This window comes from Balearica regulorum, chromosome 31, assembly GCF_011004875.1.
Source record: "Balearica regulorum gibbericeps isolate bBalReg1 chromosome 31, bBalReg1.pri, whole genome shotgun sequence".
Classification (NCBI taxonomy): Eukaryota; Metazoa; Chordata; class Aves; order Gruiformes; family Gruidae; genus Balearica; species Balearica regulorum.
In genome coordinates this window covers 218,142-242,454 of record NC_046214.1, presented here as the reverse complement: position 1 = coordinate 242,454, position 24,313 = coordinate 218,142, and the positions used below count along the sequence as shown (strand labels likewise).

Here is a 24,313-nt window from a genome sequence, read left to right as displayed (position 1 = left end):
CTTCCAGTCCAGCCCATCCCCTCCCCAGCTCTCCCCCACATTCCCTGCCCTCTCCCCAGCGCAGCCCAGCAGAGCAGCCCAGTCTGGGCTGGCAGTCTGGGCTGCTGCAGAGCTCTGGGCACTCACCCCACAGCCCCAGCCCCTCTGAAGGGCACAGCAGCTGCTGGGAGGCAGAGGGGGGTCTCAGCCTCCCCATCGGCCCCAGGGCTGCAGCTGGCCCCAAGTGCCAGCGCAGGCCACTCACTCTCGGCCTCTCCTGCATTGACGCTGCAGGGGATCCCCAGCCCTGACCGCCTTTGCCCCACTCTGCCTCCCTGCCAGCCCTGCTCCCCAGGACACCAGGAGAGTCCTGGCCCTGCGGCTCCTCAGGCACCTCCTGCATCTCTCCAGTCTCCTGCCCTGTGCCTGCTGCATCTACACGGACTCCCAGAGCACTGCAGAGTCTTTGGTTGGGGGTACCTGGAGTGAGTGCTCTGCCCTGGGGGGACTTAATCTCAGGGTCTTTCACCTTCTGAGTCTTGTCCTGGTTCTGGCAAGGATAGAGTTAATTTCCCAAGGAGCCAGGACGGGTGACCCAAGCTGGCCAGGGGCTATTCCATACCAGGTGACATCATGCTCACCATAAAAGGGGGCTAGTCGGGCAGGGACGGGTTTGATGTGTCGGCGTGGTTCCGGGACGGGTCGAGCGTCCGGTCGGTCGGTTGTCGGATCGGTAAATCGTTCTCTGTTATCACCCATTGTTACTATCTGTTATCAGCACTGTTGTTGATTGTTTCCCTCTCCCTTGCTGTCCCAGTAAACTGCCCTTATCCAAACCCTCGAGGCTTTGCCGTTGTTTTTCCCTTCTCTTCCCCATCCTGCCGGGGGAGGGGTGAGCGAGCGGTGCGTGGCACTTAGCTACCGGCTGGGGCTAAACCACGTCAGTCTCCATTCACTTCCCACCCCGGAGTACCTGCACTGTCCCCATCCTCTCCTGACCACACCAGATTCCTTTCCACATGGACGGACATCTGCCATCAGCCCCATCATACCTGTGACAGCCTGAGGAAGGTGACTGGGAGCTCGTGCACCATTTCCAATGCCCCTGGACACCAAGAAGAGAGCCTTCAACTAAGTGCTTGGTGTCTAACAGTGATACCATGAGATTATTTCCCCAAACAGAAGGAGAAAACCAAGCGGAAGACATTTGGAAAGTCCAATTCCTCTGTCTTGTTCTTCACCACAACTGTATCAAGGAGAGCCCAGGCTGCAGGCACCTCCCTCAGGAGATCCCCTTTTATTACAGAGAGGCTATTAGGAAGGGAAGAGGTGACACATGGTTCTTCAAGGATCAGACACAATAGGACAGAGCCTCAAGAGAAGTGCTATGAAGACAAGCATTTACCTCTAAGTATGATTATCAGAGAAAAAAAACAAACAAAAAAATCAAAAACGGGGAGAGGCTTAAATTATGTTCTGGGCACTCTGCAGACAAGGGGAGACAAATTACTGTTGGTGGTGCAAGGTCCATTGGATTAGTGTCCTCAGGGCCTCTCTAAGCTCCTGGTTCCTCACGCTGTAGATGAGGGGGTTCACTGCTGGAGGCACCACCGAGTACAGAACTGCCACCAGGAGGTCCAGGGATGGGCAGGAGATGAAGGGGGGTTTAAGGTGAGCAAAGACAGCAGTGCTGACAAGCAAGGAGACCACAGCCAGGTGAGGGAGGCACGTGGAAAAGGCTTTGTGCCGTCCCTGCTCAGAGGGGATCCTGAGGACGGCCCTGAAAATCTGCACATAGGACAGCACAATGAAAACAAAACAGCCAAAAACTAAAAAACAGCTTAATATAAGAAGCCCAACTTCCCTGAGGTAGGAGTCTGAGCAAGAGAGCTTGAGGATCTTGGGGATTTCACAGAAGAACTGGTCCAGGGCATTACCCTGGCAGAGTGGTATAGAAAATGTATTGGCCGTGTGCAGCACAGCATAGAGAAACCCACTGCCCCAGGCAGCTGCTGCCATGTGGACACAAGCTCTGCTGCCCAGCAGGGTCCCGTAGTGCAGGGGTTGGCAGATGGCAACGTAGCGGTCATAGGACATGACTGTGAGAAGGAAATATTCTGCTGAGATCAGAAAGTAAAAGAAAAAGAGCTGTGCAGCACATCCTGTGTAGGAGATGGCCCTGGTGTCCCAGAGGGAATTGGCCATGGCTTTAGGGACAGTGGTGGAGATGGAGCCCAGGTCGAGGAGGGAGAGGTTGAGGAGGAAGAAGTACATGGGGGTGTGGAGGTGGTGGTGGCAGGCTATGGCAGTGATGATGAGGCCATTGCCCAGGAGAGCAGCCAGGTAGATGCCCAGGAAGAGCCACAAGTGCAAGAGCTGCAGCTCCCGTGTGTCTGCGAATGCCAGGAGGAGGAACTCATTCATGGAGCTGCTGTTGGACATGTGCTATTTCTTGGCATGGGGCTGGTTAAAAAAAGCAAAGGACAGGGTAAATTTAGGATAGACTCCTCTGAGCAAAGCTACTTGCTTTTTCATAGAAATGCCCAATAATCAAAATGCATTTCCTTTCTCTGTTTTCTGCTGAGTGTGTTGTGAGGAGCTGAGGAGTCAGCTGTGCTCAGCTGCAGTGGGTACTTGGAGCTGGCTTCTGACAGCTCCAATCTACACAACCCATGTCAGATGTAATCCACCTTCAATGGAGAAATTAAATCTCTGCACTCATGAGCTGGAAAAGTGCAGGCTGCACAAGAGAAGCTTAGCATGTCCTTATAGGAATGTTGTTTGTGTTTTTTATTTTTGACCATTACATCAGGGGATTTTTGCTTTGAGGGGTAGAAATACTCATTTCCTGATCAAAAATGGAAAGAGTCTTGAGACAGTTCACGCAAAAGGGCTCAGGTCTTTGTAGCTTAGTGCAGAGTCAGGAGAGCTGCACTGTCCATTAGACTCCTAATGAAATACTCAGCACTTTTGATTCTGTTGCCTTGAAGGTGACGACAAACATAAATTACTCTCTAAAAAATAGAACAAAACAAGACTCTAAGGAGAACAGAGGAGTCCTGTTTCAAAGGGCAGATCTGCAAACTCTTCTTTTTCCCAGCCCAGAGGTGGAGTTGTGATTGAGAGAGAAGGACACAGCCCCTCTGAGAGAGAAGCAAAGGCCTCTGAGAGGAGAGAACTGACCTCCAAGGCAAAGCTCAGCACTGCCTGGGATCCTACAGCACAGCCGTGCTCTTCTGGGGCAGCTCCCAAGCGCAGCAGCACAGGCAAAGCAGACAGTCAGATGTCCTGAAGATGGGATGTCCTAAAGGCAGAGTCAGCTCATTGCTCAGCAGACAATGCCCAGCAGACATCTAGAGGGAGGGACCAAAAGAGAGCAGGCTGAAGGCAGCCTAGCCCAGGGCTTGTCTGGGGTTTCCTCCCACTCCCAGCCCATGTCTCTGCTGCCTGGAGCTGTCCCTGCCAGGAGCTGTTGCTCTGTCCACACCTCTCCTCCCTGTCCCTGCTCACAGAGCCCATCCCACCCTCTGTGTGCTCAGCTCTGCCCTGCAGACCCCTCCTGGCAGCAGGGCACTGCCCAGGGGCACCTCTGTGTTGGCAGGTCTTAAGGAGAAGAGCAGATCAGCCCTGAAGAGACCACAAAGGTGATGTGAATGCTTTCTCTGGGCTGAGGTGGGTTTATTAGGTCCCTTGAAAAACCTTTTCCTCACTCACTCTGATGCTGTAGGAATGTCTGTCTCCTCTGCAAAAGTAAAAGCTCCATTACCATTTCCATCTACCATCACAGCTGGAATGTGGAAGCACTGACTCTGGGAAGCACCTTGCTTTCCATGTAGCCATTGCCTTGATGTGCTTCTTGAAAAGTGCCCTGTGAAATGTCCCAGGGGTGATCTGGAGCTGTGAGAAGCCTGGACACACTCAGCACCCTCTCAAAAGTAGAAAGACCCTGCCCTGCCCTATCAGGGGTTTCTTCTTCCACCCACAGCTTCTCCCTGCAATTGCATGGGGAGCTCTCTGAGCAAGCTGAGAGTTGACCCTGGAAGGCAGAATATTCCCCTGGGGTGCAGGGACCCTGCTCTGAAGGACACAACTGGGCACCTCCAGCTACACGCTGTAGCTTCACAGCTATTGAAAATTGCCTAATAATAGCCACCTTCTTACAGATCACATACTCTTTGGCTGTGTCAGCTTGAGGAGATGCCTCCAGGAACGAAAGCTCCATTGCCCTGCACCAAGAGACTTACCGTGTCAAGGGCTGCAAAGCTTTCTCTTCTTTAGAGCTCCCAGTCAGCCTCCCAGTCCTGACCACCTTTAAGCTCTTCATCTGCCTTGATCATCTCCCTGAGATACCCTGGCAGTGCCCTTCACCCTGCTGTGCTCTGCAGAGGAGCTGCTCCTGGGCAGAGCTGTCTCTCTGCAGCACAGCCCACTTGCCATGAGGTCCCTCCATCCCAGGAGCCTGGAGCAGCTCAGCAGCAGAGGACCAGCCCAAGGTGGCATGTTAATGACCCCTCTGGTGGGTTTGGGGATGAGTCCATGAAGCTCAGACCCTGAGAGGAAGCTGATGAAACCTCTCAAGAAGTCACAGTCCGATGCAACCTCCACAGTTTCTTGGAGCATTACTGGGTCCCCCTGAGGGCCATGACTGACAAAGCAACTCTGGGGCTGGTTAGAGCAGGAAAGTGGAGGCAGTGATGACAGGGAGGCAAAGGCAATGGCAAGGTGGCTCTGATGCTGTGGAAACCTGGGTGTGCTTCATCAATTTAAAGGTCCAATCTGTGAACCCCAACCCCTGGGAGGGGAGATCCTGTCCCTCACACAGGGCTCAGGGCTCTTCCTGGGGCAGGGTTTAGTGGGGACATGGCAGAAAGACCTCAGCTCTGTTGGGGGCTTTCAGCTTTGTCATCTCCCTTGACCATCTCCACCACAGGTTGTCCTATGCTGTCCTATGCCTGCACCTGTTTGCCTGAAGGCTCTGGACATCCACTGTGCTTGCCAACCTTGCTCTCACTTGAGCATCTTCCTACCCTTACTGATATCTCTCCATCCTCATGGGCTGTGTGTTGAAATACAAAGCTTTGGCTCATCCAGACTCTTTCTGGGTGGCCTGTTGTACCACAGCACTGGGCCTGTTCTATGAGCATTGGGGGGAGCCAGGGAGCCACACTGGGAGCATTGGTGCAGCACTGGGAGCGCTGCAGGGAGTCATGGAGCTGCTCTGGGAGTACTGGGGTGGAACTGAGAGCACTGGAGTGAGTCAGGGAGCCACATTGGGAGCACTGGGGTGGAACTGGGAGCACTGGTAGGACCAGGGAGGCACACTGGGAGCACTGGGGAAACACTGGGAGCACTTATGGCTGCACTGGGAGCTGTACTGGAAGTACTGGGGAGATATCCGGAGCACTGGGGGGAGCCAGTAATTGGCCCCGGGAGCACTGGGAGGAATGGTGTGGCACTGGGAGCACTGGGGAAAGCCAGGAAGCCTCACTGGGGCTGAACTGCAAACACTGGGAGAAGTCCAGGAGTTGCACTGGGAGCACTGGTTTGGCACTGGGAGATGTACTGGGGGCACTTGGGTGAGCCAGGGACAGGCACTGGGACCATGGCAGCCGCACTGGAGTAGCACTGTGGCATCAATGGGAGCACTGGGAGCACTAGGAGTGAGCCAAGGAGCCACAGTGAAAGAACTGGGGTGGCAGTGTAAGCCATACTGGGAGCACTGGGGCGGATTTGGGAGCACTATGGCTGCGCTGGTAACACTGGGGCGGCAGTGGGAGTACTGAAGAGAGCCAGTGAGTGGCATTGGCACGGCACTGGGAGCACCGAGGGGAGCCAGGGAGCTGCACTGGGAGCAGTGGTGTGGAACCGGGAGCACTACAGGGAGTCAGGGAGCTGCTCTGGGAGTACTGGGGCAGCACTGGGAGAACTGGGGTAGCACTCTGACCCTCACTGGCAGCACTGGAGTGTCACTGGGAGGACTTCTCACCTCTGTGCCTGGCAAGATCATGGAGCGGATCCTCCTGGGAACTGTGCTCAGGCACATGGAACACAAGGAGGTGATTGGTGACAGCCACCATGGCTTCACTAAGGGCAAATCCTGCCTGACAAATTTGGTGGCCTTCTACAATGGGGTGACAGCGTTGGTGGGTAAGGGAAGAGTGACTGACGTCACCTACCTGGACTTGTGCAAAGCATTTGACACTGTCCCGCATGACATCCTTGTCTCTAAACTGGAGAGACATGGATTTGATGGAGGGACCACGTGGTGGATAAGGAATTGGCTGGATGGCCGCACTCAAAGACTTGTGGTCAACAGCTCAATGTCCAAGTGGAGAACGGTGACGAGTGGTGTTCCTCAGGGGTTGGTATTTGGACAGGAACTGTTTAACATCTTTGTCGGTGACATGGACAGTGGGGTCGAGTGCACCCTCAGCAAGTTTGCCGACGACACCAAGCTGTGTGGTGTGGTTGATACGGTGGAGGGAAGGGATGCCATCCAGAGGGACCGTGACAGGCTTGAGAGGTGGAACCGTGTGAACTGCATGAACTTCCACAAGGCCAAGTGCAAGGTCCTGCACATGGGTCGGGGCAATCCCAAGCACAACTACAGGCTGGGTGCAGAATGGATTGAGAGCAGCCCTGAGGAGAAGGACTTGGGGGTGTTGATTGATGAAAAGCTCAACATGAGCCGGCAATGAGCGCCTGCAGCCCTGAAAGCCAGCCGTGTCCTGGGCTGCATCAAAAGCAGCGTGACCAGCAGGTCGAGGGAGGGGACTCTGCCACTCTGCTCTGCTCTCATGAGACCCCACCTGCAGTACTGCGTCCAGCTCTGGGGTCCCCAGTACAAGAAAGACATGGAGCTGTTGGTGTGAGTCCAGAGGAGGCCAGGAAGATGATCAGAGGGCTGGAGCACCTCTCCCATGAAGACATACTGAGACAGTTGGGGTTGTTTAGCATGGAGAAGAGAAGGTTCCTGGGAGACCTAATTCTTTCTAGGTCTTCCAGTACCTGAAGGGGGCCTACAGGAAAGCTGGAGAGGGACTGTTTATCAGGGAGTGTCGTGACAGGACAAAGGGGAATTGGGTTTAAACTACAAGAGGGAGGATGGACACTAGATGTTTGGAAGAAATTCTTCATTATGAGGGTGGTGAGGCACTGGAACAGGTTGCCCAGAGAAGCTGTGGATGCCCCGTCCCTGGGTGGTATGAAGGCCAGGTTGGATGGAGTTTTGGGCAGCCTGGTCTACTGGAAGGTGTCCCTGCCTATGGCAGAGGGGCTGGAACTAGATGATCTTTGAGGTCCCTTCCAACCCAAGCCATTCTATGATGATTGTAACAGAAGGAGATATTCAGAAAGTTGATCAAAATCTCTTTTATGAAGAAAAAGAAAACAAACAAACAAACAAACAAAACCAACAAAAAACCCCCAACACCAGTTTAGAGTTAAACAACAGATGAGCATAGCTGTAAGTGCTGTGGAGAGAAGTGATCCCATCTGTCCCAGGTAAGTTTTTGTACTCCAGTGATGCACAACAGAGAGGGGTAAATTCCATGTTACGGTCACAGTTAGTTCCTTGGCAGGTAGAGCTGGTGGAGAATTTTTATTGTCATTCCTGTTCTGTCTGGTGAGAGGGTGCATACAGAGTGCATATAACAGAAAGAATCTCAGAAGATTATGAAAAAGTGAAAGATTTGAAACAGGCAGGAAACAGCATAATAGAATAGAATAAGATAGACCAGACTAGACTGGACTAGACCAGAATATTATAGAATAGAATAGAATAGAATAGAATAGAATAGAATAGAATAGAACAGAACAGAACAGAACAGGAGCAGTTCAAGTTGGAAGGGACAATCTACTCCAACTGCAAAATAGGGCTGTTATCACTCAAGCCATTAAAGATCAAAGGGGATTATTGGATTATTAGGTGTGCCGTCACTGGTGTATACATGTTCTGGCACGGGCTTTTCCAAAGGCAACCATCACCTCAGCTGATGTACCTCCAGTGTGAACTTATCCACAGGTCACCATCCATTTGGCCAAAAGAGAAGTCGTGAAGTTGACAAGGAGAAATGGCCAGTCTGGCCTCAGGGAGAAGAACCAAGCTGTCCATCAGGGCCAGCTGGGACCTGCTGTGCTGAGGAGTGACTCTGAGGAGAAGGGCCTGGCAGCTGCGAGGGACACCATAGGAGCCAGGGGTTTCTGCTCCCTGTGAAGAAGGCCAGTTGCATACGGGGCTGCGTTAGGATGAGCATGGTCACCCAGAGCAGGGGAGTTCTTATGGCCCTTGACACCGCACTGGTAGGGACCCCCACGCATGGCTTTGTCCCAGTTCTCGGCTCCCTCTTTTGCTGGAGCTGGGAGGAGCTGGAGAGTGGCCAGAGGAGATGTGGCCAGGTGGAGTTTGGGGCCTGAAGCAGATGGGCTGTGTGGAGGGGCTGGGAGACCTGGGCTTCTTTGGCCCCTTTGCCCAGTGGTGGAGAGGCTGAGGGCAGTCTAGGAGTAGCCTGAGACTGCTTGAAAGGTGGTTTCTGAGATGGTGGAGCTTTTCTGAAAACTGGGAAACATCATGAGAAAGAAAAGATGGCACCAAGTGCAGCTGGGGGCATCCAAGATTTCCCTTTTCCTGTAAAGAAAGAGGTGCAGGTGTGGGATACCGTAGGACATCCTGTGGTGGAGGCATCTGGGGGCAGTGGCAAGGCTGAAAGCCCCCAACACAGCCAAGGTCTTGGTCTGCTGGGCTGTGGCTGTTCTCTCTGCAGGTGATGCCTGTGAGGAGACATCTTCTCATTAGAGCACCAGGACTTCATCGCCCCCTTGTCACAACCTGTGAGCCTGAGAAAGATTGTGTGGTAGTCCTGCTCTAGGCATCCCCACATCACAGTGGCCCAGGAAGAGCCCTGAGACACGTGTGAGGGACAGGATCTCCCCTCCCAGGGGCTGGGGGTCACAGCTTGGCCCTTTAAATTGATGAAACACATCCAGGTTACTCATCATCAGAGCCACCTTGCCATTGCCTTTGCCTCCCTGTCATCACTGCCTCCACTTTCCTGCTCTAACCAGCCCCAGAGTTGCTTTGTCAGTCATGGCCCTCAGGGGGACCCAGTAATGCTCCAAGAAACTGTGGAGGTTGCATCGGACTGTGACTTCTTGAGAGGTTTCATCAGCTTCCTCTCAGGGTCTGAGCTTCATGGACTCATCCCCAAACCCACCAGAGGGGTCATTAACATGCCGCCTTGGGCTGCTCCTCTGCTGCTGCTCTCCTGGGACGGAGGGAGCTCCTGGCAAGTGGGCTGTGCTGCAGAGAGACATCTCTGCCCAGGAGCAGCTCCTCTGCAGAGCCCAGCAGGGCTGAGGGCTCTGCCTGCAGGCACCGAGGGGAGAACAGCGAGGCAGAGAGAGCTGAAAGGCAGTTGGAAATGGGAGGATGGCTGAGAGCTCACGGAAGGAGAAATCTTCAGAGCCCTTGACACGGTGAGTCTCTGGGTGCAGGGCAATGCCAATGGGGTTCCTGGAGGCATCTCCTCAAGCTGGCAGAGCCCACAGCTGATGGGATCTGCCAGGTGGACTCCCTGTGCAGAGGCAAGTTTGACTGGCTGTGAATGCAGGTGTGCAGCCAGGGGTGCCCAGTTGTGTCCTTCAGAGCAGGGTCCCTGCAGCCCAGGGGCTGTGTGCCGGGGCAGGGACTCTGCCGCCTGCCAGGGTCAGCACTCAGCCTGCCCGGGGAGCTCCCCAGGGCACTGCAGGGAGAAGCTGTGGGTGGGAGGAGCGACCCCCTGGAAGGGCAGGGCAGGGTCCTTCTGCTCTTGAGAGGGTGCTGAGTGTGTCCAGGCTTCTCACAGCTCCAGATCACCCCTGGGACATTTCACAGGGCACTTTTCAAGAAGCACATCAAGGCAACGGCTACATGGAAAGCAAGGTGCTTCCCAGAGTCAGTGCTTCCACATTCCAGCTGTGATGGTAGATGGAAATGGTAATGGAGCTTTTACTTTTGCAGAGGAGACAGAGACTCCTACAGCATCAGAGTGAGTGAGGAAAAGGTTTTTCAAGGGACCTAATAAACCCACCTCAGCCCAGAGAAAGCATTCACATCACCTTTGTGGTCTCTTAAAGGGTTGATCTGCTCTTCTCCTTAAGACCTGCCAACACAGAGGTGCCCCTGGGCAGTGCCCTGCTGCCAGGAGGGGTCTGCAGGGCAGAGCTGAGCACACAGAGGGTGGGATGGGCTCTGTGAGCAGGGACAGGGAGGAGAGGTGTGGACAGAGCAACAGCTCCTGGCAGGGACAGCTCCAGGCAGCAGAGACATGGGCAGGGAGTGGGAGGAAACTGCAGACAAGCCCTGGGCTAGGCTGCCTTCAGCCTGCTCTCTTTTGGTCCCTCCCTCTCGAGGTCTGCTGGGCGTTGTCTGCTGAGCAAGGAGCTGACTCTGCCTTTAGGACATCCCATCTTCAGGACATCGGACTGTCTGCTTTGCCTGTGCTGCTGGGCTTGGGAGCTGCCCCAGAAGAGCACGGCTGTGCTGTAGGATCCCAGGGAGTGCTGAGCTTTCCCTTGGAGGTCAGTTCTCTCCTCTCAGAGGCCTTTGCTTCTCTCTGAGAGGGGCTGTGTCCTTCTCTCTCAATCACAACCACACCTCTGGGCTGGCAAAGAAAAAAGTTTGCAGATGTGGACTCCTTTAAAACAGGGCTATCTGCTATCATCAGTCTTGTTTTGTGGTGTGTTTTAGACAGTGATTTATGTATTTTTTCATCGTCAATGCATCATAAGCAAAAGGGCAGGGCAGGTGAGTAACAGTCTAATGGACAGTGCAGCTCTCGTGACTCTGCACTAAGCTACAAAGAGCTGAGTCCTTTTGCCTGTCCTGTTTCAAGTTTCTTCCTGTTTTCCATCATAAAATGGGTATTTCTATTCCTCCCAAGAACACTCGCCAGATATGATGGTGGAAAATAAAAACCACAGACAACATTCTTCTAAGGACATGCTAAGCTTCTCTTCTGCCGCCTGCGCTGTTCTGAGTCATGACTTCAGAGGTTAACTTTTCCATTAAAGGTGGATTACATCTGACATTAGTTGTGAACATTTGAGGTGTCACAAACCAGCTTCATGTACCCACTGCAGCTGAGCACAGCTGACTCCTCAGCTCCTCAAAACACACTCAGCCAGCACAAACCAGAGAAAGGAAATGCATTTCTAATAGGGATTGTTTCTCTGAAAAATGGAGTGGCTTTGCTCAGAGGAGTGTGTCCTAACTGTTCCTTGTCCTTTCCTTTTTTCAACCAGACCCCTTGCCAAGAAAGAGCCAATGTCCAACAGCAGCTCCATCACTGAGTTCCTCCTCCTGGCATTCGCAGACACACGGGAGCTGCAGCTCTTGCACTTCTGGCTCTTCCTGGGCATCTACCTGGCTGCTCTCCTGGGCAATGGCCTCATCATCACTGCCATCGCCTGCCACCACCACCTCCACACCCCCATGTACTTCTTCCCTCCTCAACCTCTCCATCCTCGACCTGGGCTCCATCTCCACCACTGTGCCCTAAAGCCATGGCCAATTCCTCTGGGACACCAGGGCCATCTCCTACACAGGATGTGCTGCACAGGTCTTACTCTTTTTTCTTTCTGATCTCAGCAGAGTATTCTCTCCTCACAGTCATGGCCTATGACCGCTACGTTGCCATCTGCCAACCCCTGCACTACGGGACCCTGCTGGGCAGCAGAGCTTGTGTCCACATGGCAGCAGCTGCCTGGGGCAGTGGGTTTCTCTATGCTGTGCTGCACACTGCCAATACGTTTTCTATACCACTCTGCCAGGGCAATGCTTTGGACCAGTTCTTCTGTGAAGTTCCTCAGATCCTCAAGCTCTCCTGCTCAGACTCAGACTATCTCCGGGAAGTTGGGCTTCTTATATTAAGTTGTTTTTTAGTTTTTGGTTGTTTTGTTTTCATTGTGCTGTCCTATGTGCAGATCTTCAGGGCCGTGCTGAGGATCCCCTCTGAGCAGGGACGGCACAAAGCCTTTTCCACGTGCCTCCCTCACCTGGCCGTGGTCTCCCTGTTTATCAGCACTGCCATGTTTGCCTACCTGAAGCCCCCCTCCATCTCCTCCCCATCCCTGGACCTGGTGGTGGCAGTTCTGTACTCAGTGCTACCTCCAGCAGTGAACCCCCTCATCTACAGCATGAGGAACCAGGAGCTCAAGGATTCACTATGGAAACTGGCTCAATGGATGTTGTTTCACAAACAATAGCCTGTCTCCCCTTCTCTTTACATTTCCCAGAGTTTATCTTAGGCCAGGAGTCTGCTCTTTTCCCTTGTGATAATCCTACTCATAGAGAATTTTCTGGTTTATACTGCTTGTCTTGAGATTTGATTGTGTTGTGTCCGATCCTCGCATAACACTGTGTCAGATGTGGTATGTCTAATAGCAGCTCTTCAATGACAGAGGATCTCCTGGGTGCAGTGCCTGAAGGCTGGGCTCTTCCTCCAAAGGTTCTGCCAATGATATATCCAATGAATTGTGTTTTTTTAAAGAGTGATCTTGTGTTCTCCCTGTGTTTGGACTTATGCTCACAGTACCATGGGGTTCCATTGGCCCAAAAGTTCTGGTTTTAAAGGCTCTCTTCTTGGTGGCCAGTTGCAGTGGAGATGGTCCATCAGCTCTCCATTACTCCTCAGGCTGCTTCATGTCATATGCCATGACAGGACTGATGGCATATAGCAGTGTGTCTGGATATGAATTTGGAGGAGTCAGGAGAGGATGGGGACTCACCATGTGCCCTGGGGTGGGAATGAATGGAAACACACACAGTGAAACACCCTCAAAGGAGAAGTGCCCCCAAAGTAAAGCACTAAATCGAGGTATCCACAAACAAGGACTCTACAGTGCCATGGGAGTCAGTGGGGCACCAGCGGGCACAGGGAGGGGAGACTGGAGAGATGCATGAGCTGCCTGAGGACCCCCAGGGCCAGGACTCTTGTGTTGTGCTGGGGAGTGGGGCTGGTGGGGGCAGAGAAGGGGCAAAGGCTGTTGGGATTAGGGATCCCCTAGAATATGAATGCAGGAGAGCCAGAGATTGAGTGGCCTCTGTTTGCTCATGCGCTCAGGGCCAGCACCAGCCCTGGGCTGATGGGGAGGCTGAACTGCCTCTCTGCCCCCCAGGAGCTGCTGTGTCCTTCAGAGGGGCCCGGCTCTGGTGTGAGGGCCCAGAGCTCTGCAGCAGCACCCTGCGGTGGGAACTGCCACGGGGCCAGGGGAGGTGGCTGATGGCCTTTGCCACGATGGTGCACTGCTGGTTCCTGCTCAGCTTGTTATCCTCTGGGACCCCAAGGCCCTTCTCTGCAGCGCTGCTCTCTAGCCAGTCAGCCCCCAGCACGATGTCCACAGTGTGGCTGGACTGTCCTCCCCTAGGGACTTTCTCAGCAGCACCTTGTCCTCCTTGGAGATCGGCTTCACCTCTGCCACAGGCCCCATGCTGCTGCAGAGTCACCTGGGACAGCAACCCCCTCTCCTGCCAGGGCTGCACAGCCCAGGCCCGTTGCTCTCTGGCCTTGGGGACTGCAGCCATTGCTCTCTTGGTGGGAACCTCATTCATCCTTAAGTTGCCACCTGCCATCCACCCCAGTATTTCTCTGCTGTGAAGCAAAGCCATTCCACACAAGGGGTCCAATCGCTTGGTACCAGGTTTCCATGTGACAGGTCTGGAAAAGTCCCAGTGGACTGGAAGCTGGCAAATGTGGTCCCAATTTTCAAGAAGGGTAAAAAGGTCTGCCTTTGCCTGAAGCAGGGATAACCCAGACTGCCTTCCCCAGCATATTTTTTATGTGCACTACAGGAACTTTATCCCCTTCTGCAGGGCGTGGAAATTTTGATTGGGCAGGGCCAGCTCGATTGGCAGATCCCCGAGTGTTAACTAACCAGGTGGCCTTTGCTAAATGGGTGTCCCAGTGTTTGAGGGTCCCACCACCCATTGCTCTCAGGGTAGTCTTTAAGAGCCCATTGTATCGTTCAGTTTTCCCAGAGGTTGGTGCATGGTAGGGGATGTGATACACCCACTCAATGCCATGCTCTTTGGCCCAGGGGTCTATGAGGTTGTTCCGAAAATGAGTCCCATTGTCTTATTTAATCCTTTCTGGGGTGCCATGTCACCACAGGACTCGCTTTTCAAGGCCCAGGATAGGGTTCCGGGCGGTGGCATGGAGCATGGGATATATTTAGAGCCATCCAGTGTTTGCTCCCACCATGGTAAGTACATAGCACTTGCCTTGGTGGGTTTCTGGTGGGATGTAATCAATCTGCCAGGCCTCCTCATATTTATATTTCAGGCATTGTCCTCCATACCAGGGGGGCTTTGACCATTCGGCTTCCTTGATTGCAGCGCATATTTCACATTCATGGACAACCTGTGCAATAGCGTCCATGGTTAAGTCCACCCCTCAATTATGAGCCCATGGATATGTTGCATCTCTTCCTTGATGGCCTGTGGTGTCATGGGCCCACCAAGACAATAATAATTCACCCTTATGCCCAGATCCACCTGAGCCACTTCAATCTTGGCAGCCTGATCCACCTGCTGGTTGTTCTGATGTTCCTCAGTGGCCTGAGTCTTGGGTACGTGGGCATCTAAGTGATGTACTTTTCCAATGAGGTTCTCTAGCCGGCCAGCAATATCTTGCCACAAGGGGGCAGCCCAGATGGGTTTGCCTCTGTGCTGCCAGTTGATCCTTTTCTACTGCTGCAACCACCCCCACAGGGCATTAGCCACCATCCATGAGCCAGTATCGAGGTAGAGCATTGGCCACATGCTGAACGAGAAGTTCAGCAATGTCTAAAGCCAGCTAGATGGCTTTCACCTCTGCAAACTGGCTCAATTCACCTTCTCCTTCAGAAACTTCTGCAATTCGTCGTGTAGGACTCCATGCAGCAGCCTTCCAACTCCGATGGTTTCCCACAATGCGACAGGACCCATCAGTGAACGGGGCAGATTGCTTCTCATTTTCTGATAGTTTATTATACGGTGAGACCTCTTCAGCACACGTCACCTCTTCTGGCGATATTCTGAAATCTTGGCCTTCTGGCAAGATCCCTGATCACTTTGAGAATTCCTGGGTGACTGGAGATTCCTCTTCGAGCCCACTGTGTGATCAGTGCAACCCACTTACTCCACGTAGCAGCAGTTGCCTGGTGTGTAGAGGGGACCCTCTCTTTGAACATCCAGCCCAGCACCAGCAGATGGGGTGTCAGGAGGAGATGTGCTTCAGGACCAACCACCTCCAAAGTGTGAGATGCTGACAATATCTCTTTTTCATTTGGAGTTTATCAGGCCTCAGGTCCTCTGTATCCCTGACTCCAAAACCCCAGGGGTTGACCTCGAGTCTCTCCTGGTGCTTTCTGCCAGAGACTGCAGGTAGGGCCATTCTTTCTGGCTCCGGTGTAGAGCACATTTCTGACATCTGGTCCTGCCTGGACTGGCCCAAGGGCTACTGCATAAACTGTTTCTTGTTTAATTTGTTCAAAGGCTTGCCATTGTTCAGGGCCCCATTTTAAAATCGTTCTTCTTCCTGGGTCACTTGATAGAGAGGGCTTAGACCAGACTGTAATTTCGGATATGCATTCTCCAGAAACCCACAACATCTAAGAAAGCTTGTGTTTCCTTTTTGCTAGTCAGTGGAGACACGGCTGCTATTCTTTAGATCACATCCATTGGGCTCTGACGGTGTCCATCTTGCCATTTTATTCCTAAACATTGGATCTCCTGTGCAGGTCCTTTGACCTTACTTTGTTTAATGGTGAAACCAGATATCAGAAGGATTTAGACTATTTTCTTCCCTTTCTCAAAGACTACGTCTGCTGTGTGTCCCCATACGATGATGTTTTCAACATATTGCAGGTGTTCTGAAGCCTCACCCTGTTCCAGTAAAGATTCAGAGGCTGCTGAGGGCTGTGGGTGATGAAACTGCTTCAGGAAATTGAAGCAAGGCTCCCTGGGGGCTGATTAGAGCAGAAAATCAGAGGCAGCGATTTCAGGATGACAAAGAAAGGAGGCAGAGACCTCCTGTCTCCGGTAGCCCCTTGGATGTGCCCTGTCATGTGCCCAGCGCTAATCCCCAGCCCATTGCAATGGGGATGCTTTTGGTCATCAGCAGCTGAGGTTTCCCTCTGGTCACCATGAGGGTGGAAGCACGCAGAGTGCCTACATACCCTGGCCCCTCCGACTTGGCACTGCCCAGCTCACCCTCAACCTTTGTCGTACCCTCACCCTAATGCCTAACCTGGAGCTCTCATCCTTTGCCCTACTCTGAACACCAATGCCAAAGCTGAAACCCTCACCAGATGCCTGAAGCTTAACCCTAACCCCAGTCCTTAATCCTGTCCCATGCCCCTGTCCCTCCCATCTTCAGCCCCTCTCCTAAGCCTAACTCATGTTTCCCAGGAGCTAGAAGGAGGGCAGAGATTGTGAGGGACAGGCCAAGGAGATAAGTGAGAAGTTAGGGGCAAGAGGAAGAGGAAGGCAAAGGTGACATTGCTGGAGAGCAGCTTGTGATGTCCTTTCTGCTGGAGGAAGCTGGTTGGTGAAGGAGCAGCAGTGTGAGGTGCTCGAGATGCCTGAGAGTTTCATCAGAGAGAGAAGGGAGCATGGGGAGGTCAAAGGAGATGCATGTGAAAGGAACAGCACATGATTGTTGTCTGTGAGGTCCCTACTCTTGAAATGCTAGCCTTAACCCTGGCCCTCACCTCTAGCCCTAACCCAACCCCCTATCCCACAAAGCTGACCAGTCCTGAAATTGATTACAGGAAGCTCTAAGCAGAATCACAAACCCTCATCCATGATCCCGAACCCTAAAGGAGGACCTCTTACCCTTAGCCCTACCCTGAGCACAAAGTAGAAACTCTCACCAGAGTTTTGGGTTTGCCTGAACCCAAACTGCCAACACAAACCTGCAACCCCTGAGCTCTAACACCCTCCCCCGAAGGCCCTAACCTTCCACCTGTCCTCTAACCCTCACTCTAAGCTTTTCCCTCAGGAGGCAGAGTGAATGCAGAGACTGTGAGGCCGTTGACCAGATGGAAGATGAACGTGAGGTGACATGTGTCTGATGAGGTTGTAGGCCACAAGGCGAGGGATGGGTGGGGAAGTTACTATTAGTTCACCTGTGCCTCAGAATCTCATGGGTGAGTAAGAGGCAGGTGGCTGTGAAGGTGACTGTGAAGTCATTTCTGTGTGAGTACCCGACAGGCCAGAAGCAGGGAAAAGACTTGGGTGTGGATTCTGAGGTCACATCTGTCTCTGCAGGTGATGGGCCAGAGAAGACTCACAGCTGAGTCTTCTGAGGTCATTTCTAGCTGAGGACATTGAAAGGCCAGTAGCCACTTGGCTTGGATGTTCATGATGACATCATGTCTGCCTCAATACCAGATAGGCCAGCAGCAGGATCATCACTTGGACGTTGATTATGATCTCCTTTTGTCTCTGCAGGTGAGACTCTGCTTGCAGCAGGCTCATGGCTGGGGTTGATGCATGTGAAGTCACTTCTGTGGGTGTATCTGAGAGGACAGCAGTAGGCACAGGACATGGACACGTTCTTGTGATGTCACTTCTGCCTGACTACCCAACATCTGATTGGATGCATCATTCTTGCAGGCTCTCATCCTGCTGGGAGACTTCAACCACCCTGAAAAAGTAGCATGGCACACTGTAGGCAATCCAGAAGTATCCTGGAGTGCATCAAGGATAACTTCTTAGGGCAGGTAATAGATAGCCCTACCAGAGGGGATGTGTTACTGGATCTGTTGGTCATCAACGCAAGTGAGCTAATCGGAGACCTCAAGATTGGAGGCAGCCTGGGCTGCAGTGATGATGCACTGGTGGAGTTTGCCTCCTGAGGGATATGGGACAGGTGAAGGGTCAAGTCAAGACCCTGAATTTTAGGAAAGCAAACTTCCAGCTGCTGAAGGAGTTCATCAATAGGATCCCTGGGGAAACGTCCCTCAGGGACAAGGGAACAGAACAGAGCTGGCAGATCTTTACAGACACTTTCCATAGAGAGCAAGAGCGCTCGATCCCCAGGTGTAAGAAATCAGGAAAGGAAGGCAAGAGACCAACAAGTTGAGACTTGCTGGTTAAACTAAAGGGCAAGAAGGAAGGGCACAGGCAGTGGAAGCAGGGACAGGTATCCTGGGACAAGTATAGGGACGCTGCTCGGTTGTGTAGGGATGGGGTCAGGAAGGCCAAGGCGCAGCTAGAGCTGAACTTGGCATGGGACACAAAGAATAATAAGAAGGGCTTCTATAGGTATGTTAGCCAGAAAAGGAAGGTCAAAGAAAGTGCACCCCGCTGATGAACACAACTGGCAAACTGGTAATAACAGATGAGGAGAAGGCTGAGGTGCTCAACATTTTTTGCCTCAGTCTTTGCTGGCAACCTCTCTTGGCACACCTCTCAAGAGGATGGACCTCAAGGCATGGACTGGAGGAGCAAAGTCCCTCCCACTGGAACAGAAGATCAGGTCTGAGACCACCTGAGGAACCTGGACATTGTCCTGGTTCTGGCAAGGATAGAGTTAATTTCACAAGGAGCCAGGACAGGTGACCCAAGCTGGCCGGGGGCTATTCCATACCATGTGACATCATGCTCACCATAAAAGGGGGCTAGTCGGGTAGGGGAGGGGCGGCGCAGCTTCGGCACGGTTCCGGGACGGGCTGAGTGTCTGGTCGGTCGGTCGTTGGTTCGGTAAATTGTTCTCTATTATCACCCATTGTTAATATTTGTTATCAGCACTGTTGTTGATTGTTTTTTTCCCTCTCCCTTGCTGTCCCAGTAAACTGCCCTTATCCCAATCCTCGAGGCTTTTGCCGTTGGTTTTTTCCTGTTCTCCTCCCCGTCCCGCTGGGGAAGGAGTGAGTGAGCGGCCGCGTGGTGCTCAGCTGCCGGCTGGGCCTAAACCACGTCAGTCCTTTTTGGCGCCCAACGTGGGGCCCGAGGGGTTGTGATAAGGACAAGTCTGACCCAAGTGTGTTAAAGAAAATCATAAATTCTTATGATGTTATTGAAACAGTCACTGGTCATAATGATGTTCTGTTTGATTACATGGCTCTGGTTTGTAAACCCGTGTTTACTCTATGCAATCCCTGTGGTGCTGTTTATCACCTCTGGGAGAGGGGTTCCTGTTCTCATGTTGTTGTCTTGTGTGATAATGACTTATGATAAGATATCATCGACAGTCATGAATCTGAGCTGGTACTTGTACGTAGCATTTCTGTCATGCCTGTACCTCAGTCAATATTTTTTAGACTTGATTAATAACTGCACCCGATCTATGGGGAAGACGGGGGGGGGGGATACATTCTCCCACTCTTTCACCTCCCCTTTTCCCTTTTGGTTGGTTACAACAATTTTTGAGAATTTTGAATACCCTTGGAATGTTCAGGCCAGTATATTCCTATTGCTAGGTCTCCTGAATGTTTTCCAACTCCTGTTCAGGGTTAGCAAAAATTGTTTCAAGAATATTACCCAGGGATATTCCCCGAGACTGAATGGTCAGGGCTGGCATGGCATGTGGGAGAGTATGGGTGGGTATCTAGAGAACTTTTCACCCCCAATGGTTTGGAGCTTCACTCCTGAACAATTGCAAGACCCTGATACAATGGTAGAATATTTGAAAGGAAAATATCCTTTGTGGGGATTCTAAGGAGACACAACTTACTGCGCTGTGCTGGGCCCTGGCCACAATCTATCAAACACTGCTTGACAGTAGACAGCACCACCCAGAGGGAGAGAGTGGACCCACAGGTACTGCAGCTGCCCAGGCCCCCGCAACAGGCACTGCAGCTGCCCAAACCCCCGCAACAGGCACTGCAGCTGCCCGGGCCCCCACAACAGGCACTGCAGTCGAGCCAAAAGATCAACCCATACCAATATCAGTCGCCCCTATACACAAAAAGAAATACACAAAGAAATCGGTTCGCATCGTGAGAGATGATGATGAACCGGGGCCATCACGAGAAGAAGAAGAGCCGGAACCAGAAGTGATCACCCGATCTCTGTCCCTGAGTGAGTCGATGGAAGTCCATTGCTGGTAAAACAAATCACTCTCCAGGCTCCTTTCCCTGTGCCTGCTGTGTCCCCTGGGCTTGCAGAACCCTCCCTTGGTGGTTCACACCCACCTTTAGCACTTGATCTCTGGGTCACTTCACCTTGCACAGGCTCGTGCTCGGTGGGCTCCATTCCCTGCTGACCTCCTGGCACGTGCTGTCCCTGCAGATCCCCTGTGCTCTCCTGGCAGCTCCTGATTCCTTCCAGAAAAACACTCATCTGCCATCAGCCCTGTCACAGGCTGTCCAGCCCCAGGCAGCTTAGTTGGAGTCCATTCAGCATCTGTGTGGGTGCTGTCCACCAACAAGGAGCACCTGAGCCATTCCTCAGTCCCTGGAAGAGCACACTGGGACCCTGATCTCATCCCACTGCGCCCATGGAGAAACAAGCAAAGCAACAGTTTTCTTCAGAGTCTCTTCCGTGGGCATATTCTCCAGAGACACCTTGGTAAAAGACGTAAGCCTTTGGGCAGTGCCCTGAGGAGATTGCCTTTGCTGGTGGAAATGCTGTTACAGAGGCCAGCTCTGTCAGAGATCTGCTGTGCAGGGACTCTGTACACTGGAACTGCCTCTGCAGCTCCAGAGAAGGTCTCGTAGGAAAAATCTCAGTCAGAAATGTCACTGCAGGGTCCTTTTTAATGTTTAAATGCACAGCGGCTGTGTAAATTCATTTAGATTGTCTTTGGTCAAACCAGAGAGGTAGACAATGGACTGAAAGCATTGTCCTCCTTCCCGAGGAGAAGGACTTGGGGGCGTTGATTAATGAGAAGCTCAACACAAGCCATCAACACAGGCTTGCAGCTCAGAAAGCCAACCGTGTCCTGGGCTGCATCAAAAGAAGCGTGACCAGCAGGGTGAGGGAGGTGATTCTGCCCCTCTACTCTGCTCTGGTGAGACCCCCCTGCAGTACGGCATCCAGCTCTGGGGTCCGCAACATAAGAAGGACATGGACCTGTTGAAGTGAGGCCAGAGGAGGGCCACGAAATTATCAGAGGGCTGGAACATGTCTGCCATGAAGACAGGCTGAGAAAGTTGGGGTGGTTCAGCCTGGAGAAGAGAAGGCTCCGGGGAGACCTTATACCAGCTTTCCCGTACCCGAAGGGGCCTACCAGAAAGCTGGAGTGGGGCTGTTTCAATGGCATGTAGTGACAAGACAGGGTGTAATGGCCTTAAACTAAAAGAGGGTAGAATTTGATTAGATATAAGGGAAAAAAATCTTCCCTGTGAGGGTGGTGAGGCACTGGAACACATTGCCCAGAGAAGCTGTGGATGCCCCATCCCTGGAAGTGTTCAAGGCCAGGCTGGATGGGGCTTTGGGCAACCTGGTCTAGTGGAGGGTGTCCCTGGCCATGGCAGGAGGTTTGGAACTAGAAGATGTTTGAGGTCCCTTTCAATCCAAGCCATTCTATGATATGATTCTATTCTATAATAAATAAGAATTAGTATGAATAATGATAATTCTTTGTGAACAACATTATTGGAAGTAAAAAAAAAATCAGTAATAACATCAGCTACAAAATATATAAAAGATACCATAAGCTTGTTATGAATTATGTTACAAATACTATGGAGAAGCAGCTGGGAACTATATTACTTCTAAAAACCATCTAGTCATCAATTTCCAAACTGCACCCTTGAGCTCCTTGTTCCTCATGCTATAGACGAGGGGGTTCACTGCTGGAGGCACCACCGAGTACAGAACTGCCACCACCAGGTCCAGGGATGGGGAGGAGATGGAGGGGGGCTTCAGGTAGGCAAACATGGCAGTGCTGATAAACAGGGAGACCACGGCCAGGTGAGGGAGGCACGTGGAAAAGGCTTTGTGCCGTCCCTGCTCAGAGGGGATCCTCAGCACGGCCCTGAAGATCTGCACATAGGACAGCACAATGAAAACAAAACAGCCAAAACCTAAAAAACAGCTTAATATGAGAAGCCCAACTTCCCTGAGGTAGGCGTCTGAGCAGGAGAGCTTGAGGATCTGGGGAACATCACAGAAGAACTGGTCCATAGCATTGCCATGGCAGAGTGGTATAGAAAATGTATTGGCCGTGTGCAGCACAGCATAGAGAAACCCACTGCCCCAGGCAGCTGCTGCCATGTGGACACAAGCTCTGCTGCCCAGCAGGGTCCCGTAGTGCAGGGGTTGGCAGATGGCAACGTAGCGGTCATAGGCCATGACTGTGAGAATGGAAAACTCTGCTGAAATCAGAAAGTAAAAGAAAAAGAGCTGTACAGCACATCCTGCGTAGGAGATGGCCCTGGTGTCCCAGAGGGAATTGGCCATGGCTTTAGGGACAGTGGTGGAGATGGAGCCCAGGTCGAGGAGGGAGAGGTTGAGGAGGAAGAAGTACATGGGGGTGTGGAGGTGGTGGTGGCAGGCTATGGCAGTGATGATGAGGCCATTGCCCAGGAGAGCAGCCAGGTAGATGCCCAGGAAGAGCCAGAAGTGCAAGAGCTGCAGCTCCCGTGTGTCTGCGAATGCCAGGAGGAGGAACTCAGTGATGGAGCTGCTGTTGTTGGTCATTTGCAGGTTCTTCACTAAGGGACATTGTCCTAAGGAGGAACAGACAGGGGAGAATTACGACAGACTTCTCTGAGCAAAGCCACTCCATTTTTCGTAGACATCACACCCCCTCCCCCAATTCCAAGGCCTTTCCTTTCTTTGCTTTGTGCTGGCTGAGTGTGCTTTGAGGAGCAGGACCGCTGCCCCTGTGCTGCCAAGGGCTCAGCTCTGCCCTGCTGCTGTGAGTACGTGGGAGCTGGTTCTTGACACCTTTGATGGTCACAAGGGATGTCAGATGTAATTCACCCTGCATGGGAATGTTCAATATCTGCACTCATCACTCCAGCTTGTGTGGGCTGCAGAAGAGAGGCTGAGCATATCTTTACCATGATTTTTCTCTGTGTTTTTTCTTTCCACCATCACATCTGGTGAGTACTAGGTTAAGGGTAGAAATGCTCTCTTTTTATGACTGAAAGTGTGGAGTCTTAGGACAAGACAGGCAAAAGGGTCAGCTCTTTGTGGTTCATGTCAGAGTCAGGAGAGCTGCAGTGTCCAACAGTCTTGTTCCCAGCTGCCCTTTGCTTTCGCTTCTGCTACCTGTACACACAAATTACTCTTTTTTCTTTTTTTTTTTTAAAAAAAAGAAGCAACAGGACTCTGAAATCCGGAGGGTGCTGTTTCAAAGAGCAGATCTGCAAACTCTTCTCTTTTTAGCATAAAGGTGGAGTTGTGATGGAGAGGGCAAGACACGATCCCCTTTTAGAAGCAAAGGAATCTGAAAGGAGATGGGCAACCCACGAGGGATGGCTCAGCACTCCCTCGGATCCTACAGGAGAGCTGTGCCTTTCTGAGGGGCAGCACACAAGCCCAGTGGGACAGAGAAAGCAGAGAGTCAGGTCTCCTGAAGATGGGATGTCTTAAACGGAGAGTCAGCTCATTGCTCAGCAGACAACACCCAGCAGATTTATACAGTGAGGGACCAAAACAGAGCTGCCTGAATGCAGTCTCTCCCAGTCCTTGTCTGCAGTTTCCTCCCACTCCCTGCCCATCTCTCTGCTACCTGGAGCTGTATTCATCATGAGCTCTTTCTCTGTCCACATCTCTCCTCCCTGTCCCTGCTCACAGAGCCCATCCCACCCTCTGTCTGCATCTGTGTTACACCTCCTGGCAGCAAGAAACTTCCATGGGGGATCTCCATGCTGGCAAGTCTTAGGAGTCTCTGTCTCTTGTGCAAATCTGACAGCTCGGTTACCATTTCCATCTACCATCACAACTGTAAAGTGAAAGCACTGACCCTTGAAAGAACATTTACTCCGAGGTACCCCCTGCCTTGATCACCTTCTTTAAAAGTGCCTTGTGCCCTTCATATCACACCAGGGTGATATGAAGTTCTAAGCAGCCCTGACCCACACAGCACCCTCTCAAGAGCAGAAGGACCCTGCCCTGCCCTTCCAGGGGGTCGCTCCTTCCACCCACAGCTTCTCCCTGCAGTGCCCTGGGGAGCTCCCCGGGCAGGCTGAGTGCTGACCCTGGCAGGCGGCAGAGTCTTGCCTCAGTACACAGCCCTGGGAAACTCCAGCTGCACACAATGGCTTCACAGCTGCTCAGAATTACTTAAGAAGACCCCCCCCCCCTTACAGATCCCATGAGCTGTGGGCTGTGCCAGCTTGAGGAGATACCTCCAGGAATGACAGCTGCATTGCCCTGCACCAAGAGACTTACCGTGTCAAGGGCTCTGAAGATTTC

General features: G+C 52.4%; 3 protein-coding genes across 3 annotated transcripts; 1 reads left to right on the top strand and 2 right to left on the bottom strand.

The window, feature by feature from the left end:
- Window positions 1-1,411: 1,411 nt before the first annotated feature.
- On the bottom strand, window positions 1,412-2,436 carry LOC142598847 (olfactory receptor 14A16-like). The gene has a single exon (XM_075738273.1). The coding sequence runs from the start codon at window positions 2,419-2,421 to the stop codon at window positions 1,486-1,488; it is 936 nt and encodes a 311-aa protein (XP_075594388.1). The 5' UTR covers window positions 2,422-2,436; the 3' UTR covers window positions 1,412-1,485.
- Window positions 2,437-11,604: 9,168 nt separating this feature from the next.
- LOC142598826 (olfactory receptor 14J1-like) lies at window positions 11,605-12,222 on the top strand. Its single transcript, XM_075738250.1, has one exon. The coding sequence runs from the start codon at window positions 11,629-11,631 to the stop codon at window positions 12,220-12,222; it is 594 nt and encodes a 197-aa protein (XP_075594365.1). The 5' UTR covers window positions 11,605-11,628.
- Window positions 12,223-21,628: 9,406 nt separating this feature from the next.
- On the bottom strand, window positions 21,629-22,588 carry LOC142598825 (olfactory receptor 14C36-like). The gene is given in 1 exon segment (XM_075738249.1): window positions 21,629-22,588. A coding segment is annotated over 1 exon segment (960 nt).
- Between the last annotated feature and the right edge of the window lie 1,725 nt (window positions 22,589-24,313).